Below are 19403 nucleotides of genomic sequence, written 5' to 3'. Positions count from 1 at the left end.
TCTATACAGATGGTGCTAAGGAACCTGAGACAGGAGTGACAGGGTTTGGGGTGGCTATACCAGCAAAAGAAATTGCAATCAGCAGAAGAACATCTGATAAGTTAGCGGTGTATACAGTGGAGATGATGGCAGTGTTGGTTGCGTTGCTTTAGGTGGAGAAAGCTAGACTAGTCAAAGTGTTGATATGTTCAGATTCATCCTCAGTTCTAGCAAGTTTAAGGTCTTTTCACTCAAACGGCCGGCAAGATGTACTTCATGAAGTCCTTCAGTCAGTCACAAGAGATGCAAATCAGGGAGGTCAGGTTAAATTTCTATGGGTTCCAGCTCATGTAGGGGTGAAGGGGAATGAAAGGGTGGATGAGTTGGCAAAGAGGGCATTAAAGAAAGAAAATATAGAAATGCACATTAGTATCAGTAAAGCAGAGGTTAAGTGTGTAATCTGGGGAAAAATCAACCAAATGTGGCAAGAAAGATGGGACAGGGAGGGGAAAGGGAGGCATTTATATCAAATACAAAAAAGTGTTGCAGGTACTAGGGTAGGTAGTAGATACAGAAGAGGAAATAGTGTGGACTAGGTTAAGGCTGGGGCACTGTGCACTAAACCAAACATTGAAATTGATAGGGAAACACCAGACAGGACTGTGTGAGGAATGTCAGGAAGAGGAGTCAGTGGAACATGTAGTTCTGAGTTGCAGGAAGTATGGGATACAGAGAGAGATGATGAAAATTAATCTAAGGGAATTGGGGGTGCAGGAATTCACATTAAAAGGGTTGCTGGGCATGGGTGAGAGAGCACAGGTTAGGGTATTTTTACCTTTCTTAAGGAGTACAGGGGTTTTTTATAGGATATGATGGATAAACAGGAATAGGGTACTAGGATGGCCAAAGATGGGAGGATAAAGTGTAGGTTAGGGTATGTGTGTGTGTGCGATTGGGTGAAGGGATTTAGAATGTGAGTCTATCGCATACTCCGGAGCAGAAGGTGGCGGTAATGCACCATTAAGCTGGGTGCCAACCGCCGTAAAACAAGACGGTGAAAGAGAGAGAGAGAGAGAGTAGAAAAGGGGGGGAGTGGCATTACTGGTCAGGGATAGTATCACGGCTATAGAAAGGGAGGACACTGCAGAAGGAGTGTCCACGGAGTCAGTCTGGGTGGAAGTCAGAAATAGGAAGGGATCAATCACTGTGCTGGGAGTAGTCTATAGGCCCCCAAATAGCCCTTGTGACACTGAGGAGCAGATAAGCAGGCAGATTTTAGAATGGTGCAGGAAATACAGGGTAGTAATTATGGGTGATTTCAACTTCCCTCATATTGACTGGCACCTCCTGAGTGCAAGGGGGATAGATGGGGCTGAATTTATCAGGGGTGTTCAAGAAGGATTCCTGACACAGTATGTGGACTGGCTGACGAGAGGAGAGGCTATACTGGATCTAGTTCTGGGTAATGAACCTGGTCAGGTGACAGACCTCTTGGTGGGGGAGCATTTTGGTGAGAGTGACCACAACTCCCTTAGCTTCAGCATAGCTATGGAAAGGGATAAAATCAGACGAAATGGTAAAGTGCTTAACTGGGGAAGGGCTAACTTTGAAGAGATGAGGCAGGAACTAGCGAGAGTAAATTGGAAACAGATGTTCAAAGGGGAAAGCACAGAAGTAATGTGGGAGAAGTTTAGGGACCATTTGAGCTGGGTTCAGGATAGGTTTGTCCCACTGTGGCAAGGAAAAATGGTAGGAAAAGGGAACCGTGGCTGACGAAACATGTGAGGCAACTCGTCAAGAGGAAAAAGGAAGCATATGTTTCCTTTATAAGAAGCAGGAAGTAAGAGGGGCTCATGAGAAATATAGGGTAGCCAGGAAGGAGCTAAAGAAAGAAGAGCTCGAAGGGGGCATGAGAAGGCCTTGGCATATAGGATTAAGTAGGCGTTCTATGTACATATGAAGAATAGGAGGATGATGAGAACGAAGGTGGGACCGCTAAAGGATAAAGAGGGCAACATGTGTCTGGAAGCGGAGGAGGTTGGGGAGGTCCTAAGTGAATACTTTGCTTCAGCATTCACAAGTGAAAAGGATCTTAATCAGGATGAGGTCGAAGTAGAGCAGGCCTGTGTGCTGGACAATGTGGAGATTAAGGAAGAAGTGCTGGATCTTCTTAAAAACATTAAGATTGATAAATCCCCAGGGCGGGATATTATACACCCCAGGTTGTTGTGGGAATTGAAAGAAGAGATCGCAGGAGCATTAGCTATGATCTTTGAATCCTCTTTGGCTACAGGGGAAGTGCCAGTGGACTGGAGAATGGCAAATGTAGTTCCCTTGTTTAACAAAGGTAATAGGGAGAAACCTGGGAACTATAGACCGGTGAGTCTTACGTTGGTGGTATGCAAACTACTGGAAAGGATTCTTAAGGATAGGATCTACGAGCATTTGGAGAAGTAGTCTACTCATGGATAGTCAACATGGCTTTGTGAAGGGAAGATCGTGCCTCACGAGCCTGATGAGTTTTTTGAAGAGGTAACAAAAGAAATCAATGAGGGTAGGACAGTGAATGTGGTCTACATGGACTTTAGCAAAGCATTTGACAAGGTCCCTCATGAGAGACTCATCCAGAAAGTCATGAGGCATGGAATAAGTGGAACCTTGGCTGTTTGGATAAAAAATTGGCTTAAGGGAAGAAAGCAGAGGATAGTTGTGGAAGGAAAGTATTCTGCCTGGAGTGACTAGTGGAGTGCCGCAGGGATCTGTCCTGGGACCCCTGCTATTTGTGATTTTTATAAATGACCTGGATGTAGAGGCGGAAGGATGGGTGAGTAAGTTTGCGGATGACACGAAGATTGGAGGAGTTGTGGATGGAGCTGTAGGTTGTCAAAGGTTACAACAGGATATAGACAGGCTGCAGAGTTGGGCAGAAAAATGGCAGATGGAGTTCAATCCGGACAAGTGTGAGGTGATGCATTTTGGAAGGACAAACCAGAAGACTGAGCACAGGATTAATGGTCAGTTACTTAAGAGTGTGAATGAACAAAGGGACCTTGGGGTTCAAATCCATACATCCCTCAAGGTCGATGCACAGGTTGATAGGGTAGTTAAGAAGGCCTATGGGATGCTAGGCTTCATTAGCAGGGGGATTGAGTTCAAGAGTAGAGAGGTCATGTTGCAACTCTACAAATCTCTGGTGAGACCGCACTTAGAGTATTGTGTTCAATTCTGGTCACCTCATTATAGGAAGGATGTGGAAGCTATGGAGAGGGTGCAGAGGAGATTTACCAGGATGTTGCCTGGTTTGGAGAACAAGTCATATGAAGCAAGGTTAGCAGAGCTGGGACTTTTCTCTTTGGAGCGTAGAAGAATGAGAGGGGTCTACAAGATTATGAAAGGCACAGATAGGGTGGCTAGTCAGTACCCGTTTTCCAGGGCACCAATAGCAACCACCAGAGGGCATATGTACAAAATTAAGGGAGGGAAGTTTAGGGGAGACATCAGGGGTAAGTTTTTTTACACAGAGGGTTGTGGGTGCCTGGAATGACTTGTCAGGGATGGTGGTGGAGGCTAAAACATTAGGGGTATTTAAGAGCCTCTTGGACAGGCACATGGATGAAAGAAAAATGGAGGGTTATGGGGTAGTGTGGGTTTAGTACTTTTTTTTAAAGGATTATATGGGTCAGCACAACATGAAGGGCTGAAGGGCCTGTACTGTGCTGTAGTGTTCTATGGTTCTATGGTTCTATGGTGCCGCCAAAGTCCCAAATATGCCAGGCTATTGAAGTTTTACTGCATACGATTAAAGCTAATCTGAATAATCAGATAAATTAGACCATTTGTATCTGCCAAAATGGAACAACTTGACATGCTAACAAAATTCATCATTTGTCCAGACAAACCATGAAGTCTTTTAAATGTTATAACTTCCTCAATACCTCAGATACAAACTAACTTGTCCAAGCCACTTGATCTGGACCATCTCTTCAGGCTCCTAAAATTTCTGATGCAGGACACTACATTGAATCGCTATAGATGGACACCCTCACATCACATGAGACAAGGGAAATCTGTTCCAATGTGAATAGCTCAGTAATTTGACATGGTCTCTTGAATGTGGTGTCAGATTATTCACTTGACTAAACTTAAAATATAGTCAATAATGCTGGTTGGTATGTCTAGTTCACACAAAGCTATTTAAAATTCAATCTAATTCTTTTCATTATAGAAACTCAATGTTCCTGATGGTCTTCAGGTGACAAACCCCCATAACAGAACTTGGTTTATCAACCCTCTAGATGGTATACCATACTGGGTAATACCTGCCTCCGTTCTTCCAGCCATACTGATTTTTATTCTTATCTTCATGGAATCTCAGATCACAACGTAAGTCTTTTAACAAAAATATCTGTGACCTATGGTGCTGGAAAGTAATACTGAATCACAGCTTAAAATACTGGCTTTAAGTTAATTGAGGGATTTTCCCAGGCTGCAGGAAGTGTTATCAAATTACTTTCAAATTTCAGTTTTTTTTAAGGTTTGTTTTGAGAGAATTGTCCATCCACCTAATTTCCTGTAGAAGTCAGAATTTCGAAGGTATTGTTTATTGGACAATACTGATTTTACTGATTGGTAATTGAGATTAAAGTCTGTAACAAAGAAAAACAAGCTGCTGTCTACCTATTCCCCATTGCTGCTGTAAATTTGCATTCCTTCATCTATCCCTTTGGTAAGTCCAGACCAATGATATCTTGTAAATAAAAATGCAAACAATTGCAGGTGCAGGAAATCTGAACTAAAATTAGAAACTGCAATAAACATTCAACAGGTCCACTAGCATTAGCAGAAAGAGTTAACATTTTTGTGACTGGCCTCCCATTCTCCACACACTGTAAACTTAACTTCTTCATCTCCTTGTACTTTTCCACCTTTGAAAACTCCTAAAGTTTTAGAAATGTGTCCTCCAGGAATCTCCACTCCTTTGCCTCTGTCCTTTCTGCAAAACCTTGCACCCTCACCTCAATCACCCTCCACCTCCCATCGTAAGAATTAATGGCCTTCAGTAATCCAAGTTCTTCTGTGTGGAAATTACTCCTTCAATTTCCTTTCACTATCCAAATCTAACTTATTTGTAGAAACTTTTGAATATATTTCACTATCTCTTGGGATCTATCTTTGGCCATCCTAAAGAGTCTACTAAGAGCCATAGAATTCAAAGGTTCAAAGGTACATTTAATGTCAGAGAAATGTATACAATACACATCCTAAGGTGCTTTTTCTTCACAAACATGTACGAAAACAGAGACGTGCTCCAAAAAATGAACGACAGTTAAATGTTAGAACCCCAAAGTCCCTCCCAGTTTCCCTCTCTCCCGCACGTAAGGCACAGCAAGCAACCCTTCCCCCACCAGCAAAAAAATGCATTGGCACCACCACCAAGTACTCAAGTGTGAGCAAAGCAACAGCAAAGACACAGACTTGCAGTTACCCCAAAGACTTCGTGTTTCACCTGGTATTCGACATACTGCAGGTTCTCTCTTTCCCTAATAAGGGAAAAAAGGTGTCTCAATTTTCCCAGGGAGTGGGGAGACATAACAAACAACTCACTGGTTTACAATGTTAAAAGTTCGTTATGTCGCTTTTTTTTGAGCTCTGTGTCTGAAGATCTCAAAGATCCTGGGTCTTCGCACACACAGCAATAGATTTTCTGACTCCCTCGACGACACACGAGTCTCCTGCCATGACATCGACCCTTGATCCGCCCATCTCCAGAGCCCTGAGATTTGGCTTTCAAATCCGAGCCAGACTTCCAGGCCAAACCCTGAAACCCCGAGAACAGGTCCCATTCCTGCAAAGAACCAAAGTCAGCCTGTAACTCCAGGTCAGGGTCCTCAAAAAATAAAGATATTAAAGATGGAAATAGAGCTGTTTCCAAAGATGCAAGAAAAGGAGTCACCGTTTAGTGCTATCTTAACTTTGCTCTGCTCCCCTTTCTAGGTTAAAATTGCTAAATAAAGAAAACAATGGGGTGACTAGTGACTTCATGTTGACATTAATATTGGTCTCAACTCTTCTTTGTTTCTATTAGTCTCATTGTTAGTAAGCCAGATCGGAAAATGGTGAAAGGTTCTGGATTCCACTTGGACTTGCTGCTGATTGCAGTAATGGGAGGGATCAGTTCCCTTTTTGGAGTGCCTTGGCTCAGTGCAACAACTGTGAGGACCGTTACTCACTGCAATGCCCTTACTGTGATGAGCAAATCTGTTCCACCAGGCCACAAGCCCCAGATTCAAGAAGTTAAGGAGCAGAGAATAACTGGATTTGCTGTTGCCATTCTAATCGGTGAGTAAGAATGAAAGGGGTTGGCAAATCACCTCTTGAACTGCTGCATCTCCTGCGGCGAAGAGATGACCACAATGCAATTGGATGGGGTGCTTTAGGATTATGATCCAACAACAACATTTTCAAGTCAAATAAAGGGAACATGCACTGGAAACCCTTGTTCTTCTTGATGGTAGACATTATGGATTTGAGGATTTCAGAGTAACCTTAGCTATATTTTTTTAGATACCATCCATAGCAGCCGCAGTACACCAATGATGGAAACCAGATGAGGTACATTTAAGCAGGATATTTAGGTTGACCAAGTTGAGCTAACCCAGAACTAAGTTGAAAGTATCCCATCATGGTGCTGATTTGTGCTTTTGAAAAGGTTTTAGGGTGTTAAGAGGAAAGTCCCTCCCTACGAGATACCCATCTTTTGACCTGCTCTTGTAACCAAAGTACCCCGGCAGAGTTCCCATTGAAGTGAGTGGTTAGGTCCTGGAAGGCACAATTGAGATAGCAGTAGAAACAGATTCAATTGTATCCTTTCTAAAAGAACTGGGAAAAGTATCCGAAAGGAAAGAATTTGCAGGTCTGAAGGAAATTGGCCTTAACTACCTGAATGTCGTCTGTCCATACTGTAAACATTCTGTAATTATATAATATGGTGATTTACATAGCTAGTCCAGTTGAGCTTCCAGTTAATGGTGGCCCAATCCAGGATATTGATAGTAGGAGATTCTTGCCATTAAACATCAAGGGAATTTGGAACTGATACTTCTGCAGCACAATTATTCCATATCTCATCTCAGCTCAGCCTAGCTGTTGTTGCATGCAGTCATGGACTGTTTCATTTTCTGAGGAACACATGCAACAGCAGAGAACATCCCCTCTTCTATTCTTATGATAAAATAAAAGTCATTGTTGAAACAGCTGGCAAAGATGGGCTCAGGAAACTGCCTTAAAGAACTGCTGCAGTGGCATTCTGGAGCCGGGATGATTAATTTCCAACTATCACAACTATTAATGTTTGTGTTAGGTAGAAACAGAAAATGCTGGAAACATTCAGCAGCTCAGGCAGGATCTGTGGAAAGAGAAACAGGGTTCATGTTTCAGTCATAGACTCTCTGGGAAAATTACGACTTCATTTAATTGACCCTTTTTCCTTTGATGCCCATTGACTTCTGTTTCAACAATACTCCATTATGTCACACTTGGTCAGATGCTGCCTTGATATTATGGGCACAAACCCTGATCTCATCTCTGAAATCCAATTCTTTGAATTGTTTTTGGATGAAGACTGTGATGAGGTCTGGAGCCCGGTGGGTTTAACAAACCTAAACTTGCCATTGGTTGTTTTTGCAGCATTGTCAGTGAATCCTTCTATTACTTTGCTGATGGCTGATCAGGCAGTATTTCATTAGATTGGAATTGTTCTGCTTTTTGTTGGCAAACCATTAAGAATTAAACTATTAGATCATTGTACAATCACATCTAGTTGACTACTATCTTTCATTAAAGGAAATCTGATGTCTTTATCTGGTCTTACCAAGTTGTGAGCCCAGACCCATCAATGTGGTTAACTCTTAGCTATCCTTTGAAATGGACCAACAAGCACCGTTTTTACTGGTCTTGTTGGTGACACAAATTCCATGTAGGAATTAAAAAATAAGAACACCACTGCAAAGGTTAGTTCAGATGACTGAGCTGTGAATCTATATTATATCTGCAGTAAGCTCCATCACCTGATGCTTCATTGGAAGCTGTAAAAAGAATCTCAGATCTGAGATATCAGGGAAATAAGCATATATCATGGCTATAGCATCTCAATATACGGAATTTCAATATGACAAATGGATTAATTTTCCAGGCCTGTCTATTTTGATTGGAAATATTTTGCGGAATATCCCACTTGCTGCGCTATTTGGAATCTTTTTGTACATGGGAGTGACATCTTTAAATGGAATCCAGTTGTTTGATCGTTTACTTCTGCTGTTCATCCCACCTAAGTATCACCCAGACATTGCCTACACACGTAAAGTAAGTACTAGTATTAAGTTCATTCGTGACTGGTCACCATGGGCCAGAAGTTTCTCTCAAAGTAAGGCTGATACCTTCAATACATAGGCATTAAAGTGTACATTAGACAGCAACTGCAAATATGCAATTAAATGCAGAAATTAGAATGTTATAATCCAAGTTGTCATAGAGTCATAGAACACTATAGCACAGAACCAGGCCCTTCTTCCGATCTAGTCTGTGCTGAACCATTAATCTGCCAAGTCCCATTAACCTAAACTGGGACCATCGCCCTCCAGACCCTTCCCATCCATGTACCTATCCAAATTTCTCTTAAATGCTAAGATAGAATCCACATCCACCCTTGCACTGACAGCTCCTTCCACACTCTCACCACCCTCTGAGTGAAGAAGGTGCCCCGCATGTTCCCCTTAAACAATTCACCTTTCACCCTTAACCCACGAACTTTGGTTGTACTCTCACCCAACCTGAGTGGAAAAAGCCTGCTGGCATTTACCCTATCTATACCCCTCAAAATTCTGTATACCTGTATCAAATCTCCTCTCATTCTTTTACATTCTAGAGAACAAAGTCCTAACCTATTCAAGTTTTCCCTATTACTCATGAACTCAAGTCCCAGCAATATCTTTGTAACTTTTCTCTGCACTCTTTCAGTCTTATTCATATTTTTCCTGTAGGTAAGTGACCAAAACTTCACACAAAACTCCAAATTAGGCCTTACCTATGTCTTATACACCTTGAACATAACATCCCAATTCATGTACTCAATATTTGGATTTATGAAGGCCAATGTGACAAAAGCTTTCTTTACAAACCTATCTACCTGTGATACCAATTTCAAGGAATTATGGCTCTATATTCCCAGATCCCACTGTTCTAACACACTACTCAGTACCCAACTGTTCACTGTGTAAGACCTAACCTGTTTGGTCCTCCCAAAGTGCAGCACCTCACGCTTGTCTGCATTAAATTCTACCTGCCATTTTTCGGCCCATTTTTCCAGCTGGTCCAGATCCCACTGCAAGCTTTGATAGTCTTCTTCACTGTCCAATACATCCCCAAACTTGGTGTCATCCACAAATTTGCTGATCCAATTTACCACATTATCATCCAGATCATTGATATAGATTATAAACAACAAAGGACCAGCACCGATCCCTGCGGCACACCACTAGTCACAGGCCTCCAGTCAGAGAGGCAATCATCTACTACAACTCTCTGGTTTCTCGCATGAAACCAATGTCTAATCCAATTTCTACTTCATCTTGAATACCAAGTGACTGAACTTTCTTGATCAACCTTACATGAGGGACTTTGTCAAAAGCCTTGCTAAAGTTGCTAGTCAGTCTCTGTCTATTGAAATACTTAAATATCTGGTCCCTCAGAATACCTTCCAACAACTTTCAGACTACTGATATCAGATTCACTGAACTATAATTTCCTGGCTTATTCTTAGAGCCTTTTTTAAACAATGGTACATTAGCTATCCTCCAATCCTCAGACACCTCTGCAATTTCTGTACTAGCCTTCCACAGGGTCTGAGGGAACACCTTGTCAGGCCCTGGGAATTTATGCACCTTAATTTGCTTCAAGACAGCAAATATCTCCTCCTCTGTAATTTGTATAGGGGCCATGAAGTTGATGCTGCTTTGCCTCACTTCTATAGACTCTGTGTCCATCTCCTGAGTAAATAGAGATGCAAAAATTCCATTTAAGAGCGCCTCTATCTCTTTCGGTTCCATGCATAGGTGAATATTCTGATCTTCCAGAGGACCAATCTTGTCCTTTGCTATCCTTTAGCTCTTAAAATCTGCAGAAGCCCTTGGGATCCTCTTTCACCTTGTCTGCTAGAGCAATTTCGTGCTCTTTTAGCACTCCTGATTTCCTTCTTAAGTGTTCCCTTGCATTTCTCGTACTTCTCAAGTACCACATTTGCTCTTTCCTGCCTATATCTGGTATGCATCTCCTCCTTTTTCTTAACCAGAGCCTTAATATCTCTAAAAAACCAAAGTTCCCTAAACCTGTTATCCTTGCCTTTTATTCTGTCAGCAACATACAAACTCTGTACTCTCAAAATTTCACTTTTGAAGACCTCCCAATTTTCAAGTACAGCTTTGCCAGAAAACAACCTAGCCTAGTTCACAGTTGCCAGATCATTTCTGATACCATCAAAATTGGCCTTTCACCAATTTAGAATCTCAACCAAAGGAACAGACCAATCCTTTTCCATATTTACCTTGCAACCAATGGCATCATGATCACTAGATGCAAAGTATTCTCCTACCTGCCCCGTAGCATTCCCTAATAGGAGACCTGTTATCACACTCTCTCTAGTTGGGACTTCTATGTACTGATTAAGGAATCTTTCCTGAGCACATTTGACAAACATTTTCCCATCCATCCCTTTTACAGTATGGGAATCCCAGTCAATATGTGGAAAGTTAAAATCACCTACTATCACACCTTTATGTTTCTTGCAACAGTCGCAATTTCTCTACAAATTTGCTGCCCTAAATTGCATGGACTGTTTGGTGGTCTATAATATAGCCCCATTAACGTAATTGTACCTTTCTTATTCCTCAGTTCCACCCATAAAGCCTCACTAGATCAGCTCTCCAGTCTCTCCTGACTGAGCACTGCCATGGCATATTCCCTGAGTAGTAATGCCACTCCTCCCTCTTTAGTCCCTCCCGCTCTGTCTCATATAAAACAACAGAACTCAGGAACATTGAGCTGCCAGTCTTGCCCTTCCTGCAACCAAGTCTCACTAATGGCTACAATCTCATAATTCCACTTGCTGATCCATCCCCTACGCTCATCCTCCTTTCCTACAATAATCCTTGCATCGAAATATACACAGCTTAGAACATCAGTCCTACCATATTGAACCTTTTGATTCTTGACTTTGCATGTAGACTCAACAACTTCTTTCTCTACAACCACTCCATTATCTGCTCTGTTCTCTGGTTCCCATCCCCCTGCAACTCTAATTTAAACCAGGGCCCGGCCCCCTCCCCATGCAGCATGAGCAAACCTTCCCGCTAGGATATTAGTCCCCCTCCAGTTCAGGTGCAAACTGTCTCTTCAGTACATGTCTCACTGTCCCTGGAAGAGAGCTCAATAATCAAAAAATCTCAACCTATTCTCATAAGACATGCTCCCCAATCCAGACAACATCCTTGTAAATCTCCTCTGCACCCTTTCTATGGTTTCCACGTCCTTCCTATAGTGAGGCGACCAGAACTGAGCACAGTACTCCAAGTGGGGTCTGACCAGGGTCCTAATTAGCTGTAACATTACCTCTTGGCTCCATGATTGATGAAGGCTAATGCACTGTATGCTTTCTTAACCATAGTGCCAACCTGCGCATCAGCTTTGAGCGTCCTATGGACTCGGACCCCAAGATCCCTCTGATCCTCCACACTGCCAAGAGTCTTACCAATAATACCATATTCTTCCATCATATTTGACCTACCAAAATGAACCACCTCACACTTATCTAGGTTGAACTCCATCTGCCACGTCTTGGCCCAGTTTTGCATCCTATCAATGTCCCGCTATAACCTCTGACAGCCCTCCACACTATCCACAACACCTCCAACTTTTGTGTCATCAGCAAACTTACTAACCCATCCCTCCACTTCTTCTCTCTCCTAGCCAAAGAATCCCATATCACCATAGCTTGCCTCTTTTCCCCCCTTCCCTTCTGAGCCACATAGCCAGACTCAGTGCCAGAGAGCTGACTGTTGTGGCTTTCCTCTGCTAGGTCTCCCCCTCCCCACCAAGACTATCCAAAGTATACATGCTGTTGAGGGGAATGGCCACAGAGGTACTCTGCACTGGCTGCCACTCCCCTTTCCCCCTCCTGATGGTCACACAGTTACCTGTGCCCAGCACCTTGGGTGTAACTACCTCCTTGTATATCCTGCCAATCAACCTTTCAGCCTCTCGCTCAATCTGGAGTTCATCCACTTCCAGCTCCAAATCCTGAATATGGTCAATTGGAAGATATAGCTGGATGCACTTCTTGCAGGTCTAGTTGGCAGGGTCACTGGATGTCTCACTCCCTTCCCACATTCTGAAAGAGGAGCATTCTACTATCCTGTCTGGCAGTCCCACTGCTATAAATGTGAAATAAGAAAGAAAGAAAGAATAAGTAATGGAGAAAAATCTACCTACTGCCCATGCTTCTCCTCGCCGAAGCCTCGATGAGCCAAAGCCTCAACTCCCCACTCTAACACTGGCCCACTCACACAGTGGCTGCTCCGCTTAAAATGGATGTATCCTTGGGAACTGTGGCATGCAAATAGTGCAGACTGCCCCACTTGCATCTTTTAAACTCACTCTCCCTCTACGCAATGCAATCTCCTTGGGAGCTGTGGCGCACAAAAATGTGCTGACTGCCCCGCTCACCTTTTTTAAATACTCTCTCCCTTTACACATTTCAATATACCCTTGAGAACTGTGGTGCGCAAAAAATGTGCTGACTGCCCGTGTTCGCTTCTATTAAACCAATCTCTCCTCAGGAACTGTAGCGCGCAACAATGTGGACTGCACACGCTCGCTTCTTTTCAACTCACTCTCCCTCTACACAATCCAATGTCTCCTTGGGAATTGTGGCGCGCAAACATGTGCTGACTGCCCATGCTCTCTTCTTTTCAATTCACTCTCCCTCTACACAAACTAATGTTTCCTCGGGAACTGTGACGCGCAAAATGTGCTGACTGCCCCCACTCGCTTCACTTAAGTTCTCTCTCTCCCTCTACACAAACTAATGTCTCCTTGAGAATTATGGCGCACAAACATGTGCTGACTGCCTCTGCTCACTTCTTTTCAACTCACTCACCCTCTACACAATCCAATGTCTCCTCGGGAACTGTGGCATGTAAAATGTAGTGACTGACCTGCTCACTTCTTTTAAACTCTCACTCCCTCTACGCAAATCAATATCTCCTTGGGAACTGTGGTGCGCAAAAATGTGCTGAGTGCCTGTACTTGCTTCTTTTAAACACTCTCCCTCTCTACACAATCCATGTCTCCCTCAGGAACTGTAGCGCGCAAAATGTCCCGACTACCTCCGCTCACTTTTAAACTCTCACTCCGTCTACGCAATCCAATGTCTCCTCGGGAACTGTCTCACGCAAAATGTGCCGAGCAACCCTGCTCACTTACTGTAAACTCGCTCTCCCTCTACGCAATTCAATGCCTCCTCGGGAACTGTGGTGTGCAAAATGTGGTGACTGCACCCACTCACTTCTTTTATAGTCACTCTCCCTCTACGCAATCCAATATCTTCTCGGGAACTGTGGCGCACAAAATGTCCTAAGATGTTGGGCTAATAGCGCAAAGAAATTTATTTTTGAAACATATAGGAAATGGCAATGAATTAGGCATGCAATAAATTTTAAATAAATGCATCCTGAAAAGAGAGGACTTAGCCATTCTATTTTTAATGCTGTAATATTTCAATTATTATTAATAAAAGTCCAACACTGAAAATTAAGCTAAGTATGTTATGAATTTAATTTGCTCTGATTATAATGAATAATAGATTTTGAAAAAGTAACTAAATTTATTTTTCTTCCTTAGTTATTTCCATTTCTTTTATAAAATTAATTTTCTTTCTCTCTCTTTATTTCAATTTCTGTGCATGCTCTGGCTTGAATTACATATTAGCCCAAATTTTGCTGTCACAGGTTTAATTGATGTTGACTGTCACCTTTTGCTGCCTCTATCAGATCTGAATGTGGAGGGCCCACCTTGCTGGCACAATGCATCCAGCTCCATGGACAGGACCAGTCCCCAGAACTATCTTGAAAGCCTCTAACTTCTGATTAAGCTCTCAGTTTTTATTTAGTTCTGGTGGTCTCTGAAAGAAACACTCAGAAATTCCCTGGCAATATTCAGCCTCTGGATTCTGCATAAATATCTGAGCAGGATCTTATTGAAATTCCTTGACATTTACACTTTTCTGAGAACCATTCCATAGATCCCACATATTTGAATGAGTGTTGTATATCTGCAGGAAATATAGAACAAAGCAAGTTGTAACTATTTAATTGTTTATGCTTGTTTTAATGTTTTAAATTATTTGGAAGTGTTCAGCATTCCTGTCGGGTGTTTTAAAAATTATTTCTAAAATTGGTTTTTCAGGTATTTTGTTGAATGTCAGGGCCTTTCGGCAGCATTGAAAACCTTTTTGGCCTTGATGATTGAATTTTCAGCTGCTGTGAAGGCGTATTCAGTCCCACTCTTATAAAGGCATTACATTGTAAATGACTTACCATTGTGCAGTGCCTATCCATAGAAATTGGGATTGCATTCACCTCTAAATTGACAGCACTAGATAAACAGGAAGAGAGTTTCTCCTACTAAGAGAACCAGCAGCAAGAGTTTGCAAAGTTGCTTGTGGGCATGAACGTTTGCATCATTCCAATTTAAATATTTCTCTGTTTTTTTCCCCTAGGTCCATACCAGGCGTATGCACATCTTTACTTTGATTCAGTTAATCTGCATTGCGATTCTGTGGGCAATCAATAAATCTGGCGCTTCATTGGCTTTCCCTTTCATTCTCATTCTTACCGTCCCCCTCAGAATGTTTGTGCTTACCAAGATCTTCTCAGCATTAGAGATGAAATGTGTAAGTATCCAAATGCTTAACTAAGAGAAATTCAGAAATTTTCTTGTAGATTTTAAATTGAATTTCACTCTGTCTTGAAGATATTTTGGGATATGGGTATGCATTGTGTTCCCAACCACCAATGCTTATTTGGAAGGAATGGAAGTCCAGGATTAAGGAATAGGGTCACTGAAAATGCCATATAAGTAGATAGGGTGGCAAAGAAGGCATATGGCATGCTTGCCTTCATTGGTTAGGGCATTGAGTGTGAATCAGAAGGCTATGTTGAAGCCATAGAGTATAAAACTTTAGTTAGGCTGTATTTAAAGTAACGTGTGCTGTTCTAGTTGTCCCATTACTGGAAGGATGTGCAGGCTTTGGAAAGTGTGCAGAAGAGGCTTACCAGAATGCTGACTATATTAGAGGGTAAGAGCTAACAGGAGAGGTAGAATAAACTTGGGTTGTTTTCTCTGGGGTGGAGGATAAGGGGAAACCTGACAGAAGTTTGTAAGCTTATGAGAGACACAGAGAGTGTTGGCAGTTAGAATCTTTTCTCCAGGGTAAAAATGTACAAGAGGATATGTATTTTAGTTTGGAAAGAAGATGTGGGGGGCAAGTTTTTTTTAAGAGGGATAGTCCCTGGAACTAGAATAGATAAGTAAAAGTAAATCTATTACTTATAAGTAATAGATTTTAAAAGGACATGAGATAGATACATGTATATTCTGGGAATGGAAGAATATGAATAATGTACAGGCAAAAGAGATTTAGTTTAATTGTCTTTCACAGCTAGGATGGTTCTACTTCTTCCTGGCATCTTTCTTACATACAGTGCCTATAAAAAGTATTCATCCCCTTTGGAGTTTTTCATGTTTTACAACATTGAATAACAGTGAAATCACCTTTTTGTGGAGTTGCTTGGAGTGTTCTTTTGTCCTCGTGGTGTAGTTTTTGCCAGGATACTGACTTGCCAGCAGTTGGGCATTCCAGATACAGGAGTATTTTTACTACAATCAATTGAAACACCTTGATTGCACACGGTAATCTCCATTTAACTGATTATATGACTTCGAAAACCAATTGGCTGCACCTGTGATGATTTGATGTGTCGTATTAAAGGAGGTGAATACTTATGCAATCAATTATTTTGTGTTTTATATTTGTAACTAATTTAGATCACTTTGTAGAGATCTGCTTCCACTTTGACACTGTTGATCAGTGTCAAAAAAGGCAAATTAAATCCACTGTGATTCAATGTTGTAAAACAATAAAACATAAAAGTTTCTGTGGTGCATACTTTTTATAGGCACTGCGGATTTCATCTTCTATCTCCAGTTTATCTGTCACTACAGTCCTCTCACAAAGCTGGTAAGATTTACGTAATTCAAAAATGCAGTGAAATAACAATGTTTTTATCTTTTTATGAAGCTGGATGGAGATGATGTGGAACCTACATTTGATGAGAAAACAGGCAAAGACGTTTACGATGAGATACCAATGCCATCTTAGAGAAATCCAGACTCATTGTGGATGTAACCGTTAGCAAAATGCAGTTTCAGAAACAACAGAAGCATTCAATGTTGTCTTACATATTTTTCTTTGTGAATTGATGAAAATCTACACAATAGTTAAAAAGGGGAGTGAGTTTCAAAGTTGTACAGTTGTCAAAACACAATATCATCCCAGTCCTTGGGGCTAAATGAAGTCATACTGTTGTTATGGTAACTTGATATGAATGGACATCCTTACTTTTAAAACGAGAAACATAATAAACGAGATGACAAAAGTACAACTTTAAGCTCTTTACCCAAAATTCCTAAAGTTTTACATGAATACCAGTGAAATATGAAACACATATTGCTTGGTTCATGTGTCACATGTGAAATGTTGTTCACTGTTCCGGTCCCAATTCTATAATAATATTGCTGCAGCTGCAAGTAACAATGCTAAATGCTTTTGCTGTTGTATTTCTAACCCGTTTATCTCAAATTTATTAAATTACATTCCAATGCACAAATGTAATTGCTGAAAATTATGATTTTTTTAAACTTGATCTTATATGGGGTTTCCTAGGCCCCAATATTTGTAGGGAGGGATTTGATGGTGTGGTGTGTATTTCTGGTGGAGCAGGGTTGGAGGAGAAAGCTAGAAAGTTAGGAGATGGGGGTTCTGTTTAATTAAATAACAAGTTTTAAAAAATATATTTTGCTATTTTTTTTACCTGTCAAACAGCCACAATGACAGCAAGAAGGCTCTCTACAGAGGCCATAACAGGGGACTATGTTCACTACGTTCAGCAAACAGAAAAACATATTTTGGTTAGGTGTGCTGGGAGGATGGGGTTAGTGTTGAGCTGTTGTAGTTGTGAGGAAGTTTGGATGAGGGGAGGTGTAGGGATCAGGAAACCTCAAAAGTTGGTGGTGGGGGGAAGTCAGGGAGAACACCAAACCAGGTATCAGCAGAGCATAGGATAAACAAGAATTATTGTAGGTTGGTGTGTGGGGAACAGGGTCAGTCAGAATTGGGTTAACAATTGGAAGAGAAAAGTAAACAGCAAGTACCGAACATTGTTGGGGAGTTGTGAAGTCCGACTGTCAATATGGGGTAAGAACAGTAAACAATGCAAGTTTGAGTTATTGGGGTTGTGGGGGGTGATCATAACAGAAGATTGAAGGGAGGGAGGACAAAGTTCTCTTATACTTCGTGGTCAACAAATAGCTTATAAAGAGAACTTAACAATGGAATTATGCTCTATCCTTACAAACCTGGTTAAGGATTTGTCTCTTCAGAGTAGGTTTCTGGATGTTCCCAAATTTTCACTGAAGTTGAACGAATATATTCTCAAGGTTGAAAAATTGGGTTCCAAGCTTAGCCAATCCTCCCCTGCCCATGAATGAAACAGATCAAAATCCACATCACCCTCACCCCAATTTCATCAATATGCATGATTCTGATTTGTAAGCAACAATTTAGTTACAGAAATTCTTTTGAGGAATATATTCTTCAGACTTTATTCTTCAGGCTTCTTAAAATAAATATGCTGATCAATGATTTATATAAGTGGCTGAATTCAAAGGAATGTAATTCCTGGTTCTTTCAAGTATTTTAACCTTGAAATGCTGTATTTTAGTAACAATAATTACTAGTTAAGATGCCAGAATCCTTTGTGTGTGTTTTATTTTTGCAGTACTAACAGCATTCAGTTTTGCCATCAAGTCCATTCATCTAAATTGCTTTGATGATCCATCACACATTTTAATTATCCATCCTTGATACATCAATATTTTGACTGCTATCAAAATTTCTTCCATATTTTGGATTATAGATAAGACAGGAATGTTTCTATGTTAAGATTTCAGTCTGGATTTGATACTTTTAGACTGTTCATATCAGTGAAAGAAAAATTATATTAAACAAAATCAACCTACAAAGGTTGATTTTAAATTGTTCGATATTTGGGCAAGCTCTGTTGAAGGTGTACAGTTAATTAATTTTCCTTTCTTATTTGAATATTATGAAACATGGGATGGAGATGAACACATTGACTTTGGTAATAAATTATGCTCCTATATTTGCTTATTGGTGTGATTTTTAGACATTTGCATTCTGTATTGTCCTTTCCTAAATAAAGATGTGTTCAAATAACCTAAATTTTCCAGTTTTTCCATTTTTCCCCAAGATGAATGACTCCCACTAATTCAATATTTCTGGAGCCATGCAAACACATGAATTAGCCTACTCTGTCATTTAATAATATTCAAATCAAATCAAATATACGTAGATACAGCGGGCAAAACAGTGTTCCTCTGGGGCCAAGGTGCAAAATGTACAAAATAGTGAGTAACATGACTTAAAATTGTGAGCAAATAAGTATACTTATGCAAAAAAACATATATACAGTCCAAGACCCTGTGCGACATGTCCCACAGTCTCCCGGTAGTGCGCAGATGCATACAATCCAGCCTGTCGTTCCACCACTCGAACATGGGAGGGCAGCACTGATAGGAGAGGCCAGCCCCAGCTGAGCACAGACACCACGCTGTACCACCTCCAGCTTCTCCTCATCTGGTCTGCAGCAGCAGGAGAGCCCACGGCTTGAGCCCTAGTCCTCTCTACAACCAAGGCTACACAGCTTCCATGTCATCTGTTGCACCACCAAACCGTAACACACCTGCAGGAACTTACTTTGTCACTGACCGACAGAGCCTTGCGATTGCAAGAGCAATGTCTGAGACAATCTCCCACAGTTATAATGTATGCCACCTTTGTACACCAATTTCGATGTCTTCCGAGTAGCGGGCAGCAACACGGTCTGCACCCAGGTCAGCTCCTCTGAACCCAAACTGGCTCCTCCAGCTGACTCCTTACCCAACATCCCATCCAGCTCTTTCAATATCTCAGGTGGCACCACCACTGACACCAGTCCAGCTAATCCGATCAACAA

General features: G+C 41.4%; 1 protein-coding gene across 3 annotated transcripts in view; it reads left to right on the top strand.

The window, feature by feature from the left end:
- Positions 1–18604, top strand: part of LOC140741468 (anion exchange protein 2-like) — an 84417-nt gene extending 65813 nt beyond the window's left edge. For 2 of the 3 annotated variants that reach the window (XM_073071700.1, XM_073071701.1), the window contains 5 exons: positions 4205–4362; positions 6065–6318; positions 8171–8340; positions 14807–14980; positions 16388–18604. In XM_073071700.1, coding sequence (XP_072927801.1) covers positions 4205–4362; positions 6065–6318; positions 8171–8340; positions 14807–14980; positions 16388–16468 — 837 coding nt within the window. In that variant the 3' untranslated portion in view covers positions 16469–18604. The remainder of the gene's footprint in view (positions 1–4204; positions 4363–6064; positions 6319–8170; positions 8341–14806; positions 14981–16387) is intronic. The other variant, XR_012102065.1, reaches the window with a different exon arrangement.
- Positions 18605–19403: the final 799 nt, after the last annotated feature.

This window comes from Hemitrygon akajei, chromosome 18 (genome assembly GCF_048418815.1).
Source record: "Hemitrygon akajei chromosome 18, sHemAka1.3, whole genome shotgun sequence".
Taxonomy (NCBI): Eukaryota; Metazoa; Chordata; class Chondrichthyes; order Myliobatiformes; family Dasyatidae; genus Hemitrygon; species Hemitrygon akajei.
The sequence above is the reverse complement of the archived record's forward strand: the minus strand, read 5'-3'. Positions and strand labels throughout refer to the sequence as shown.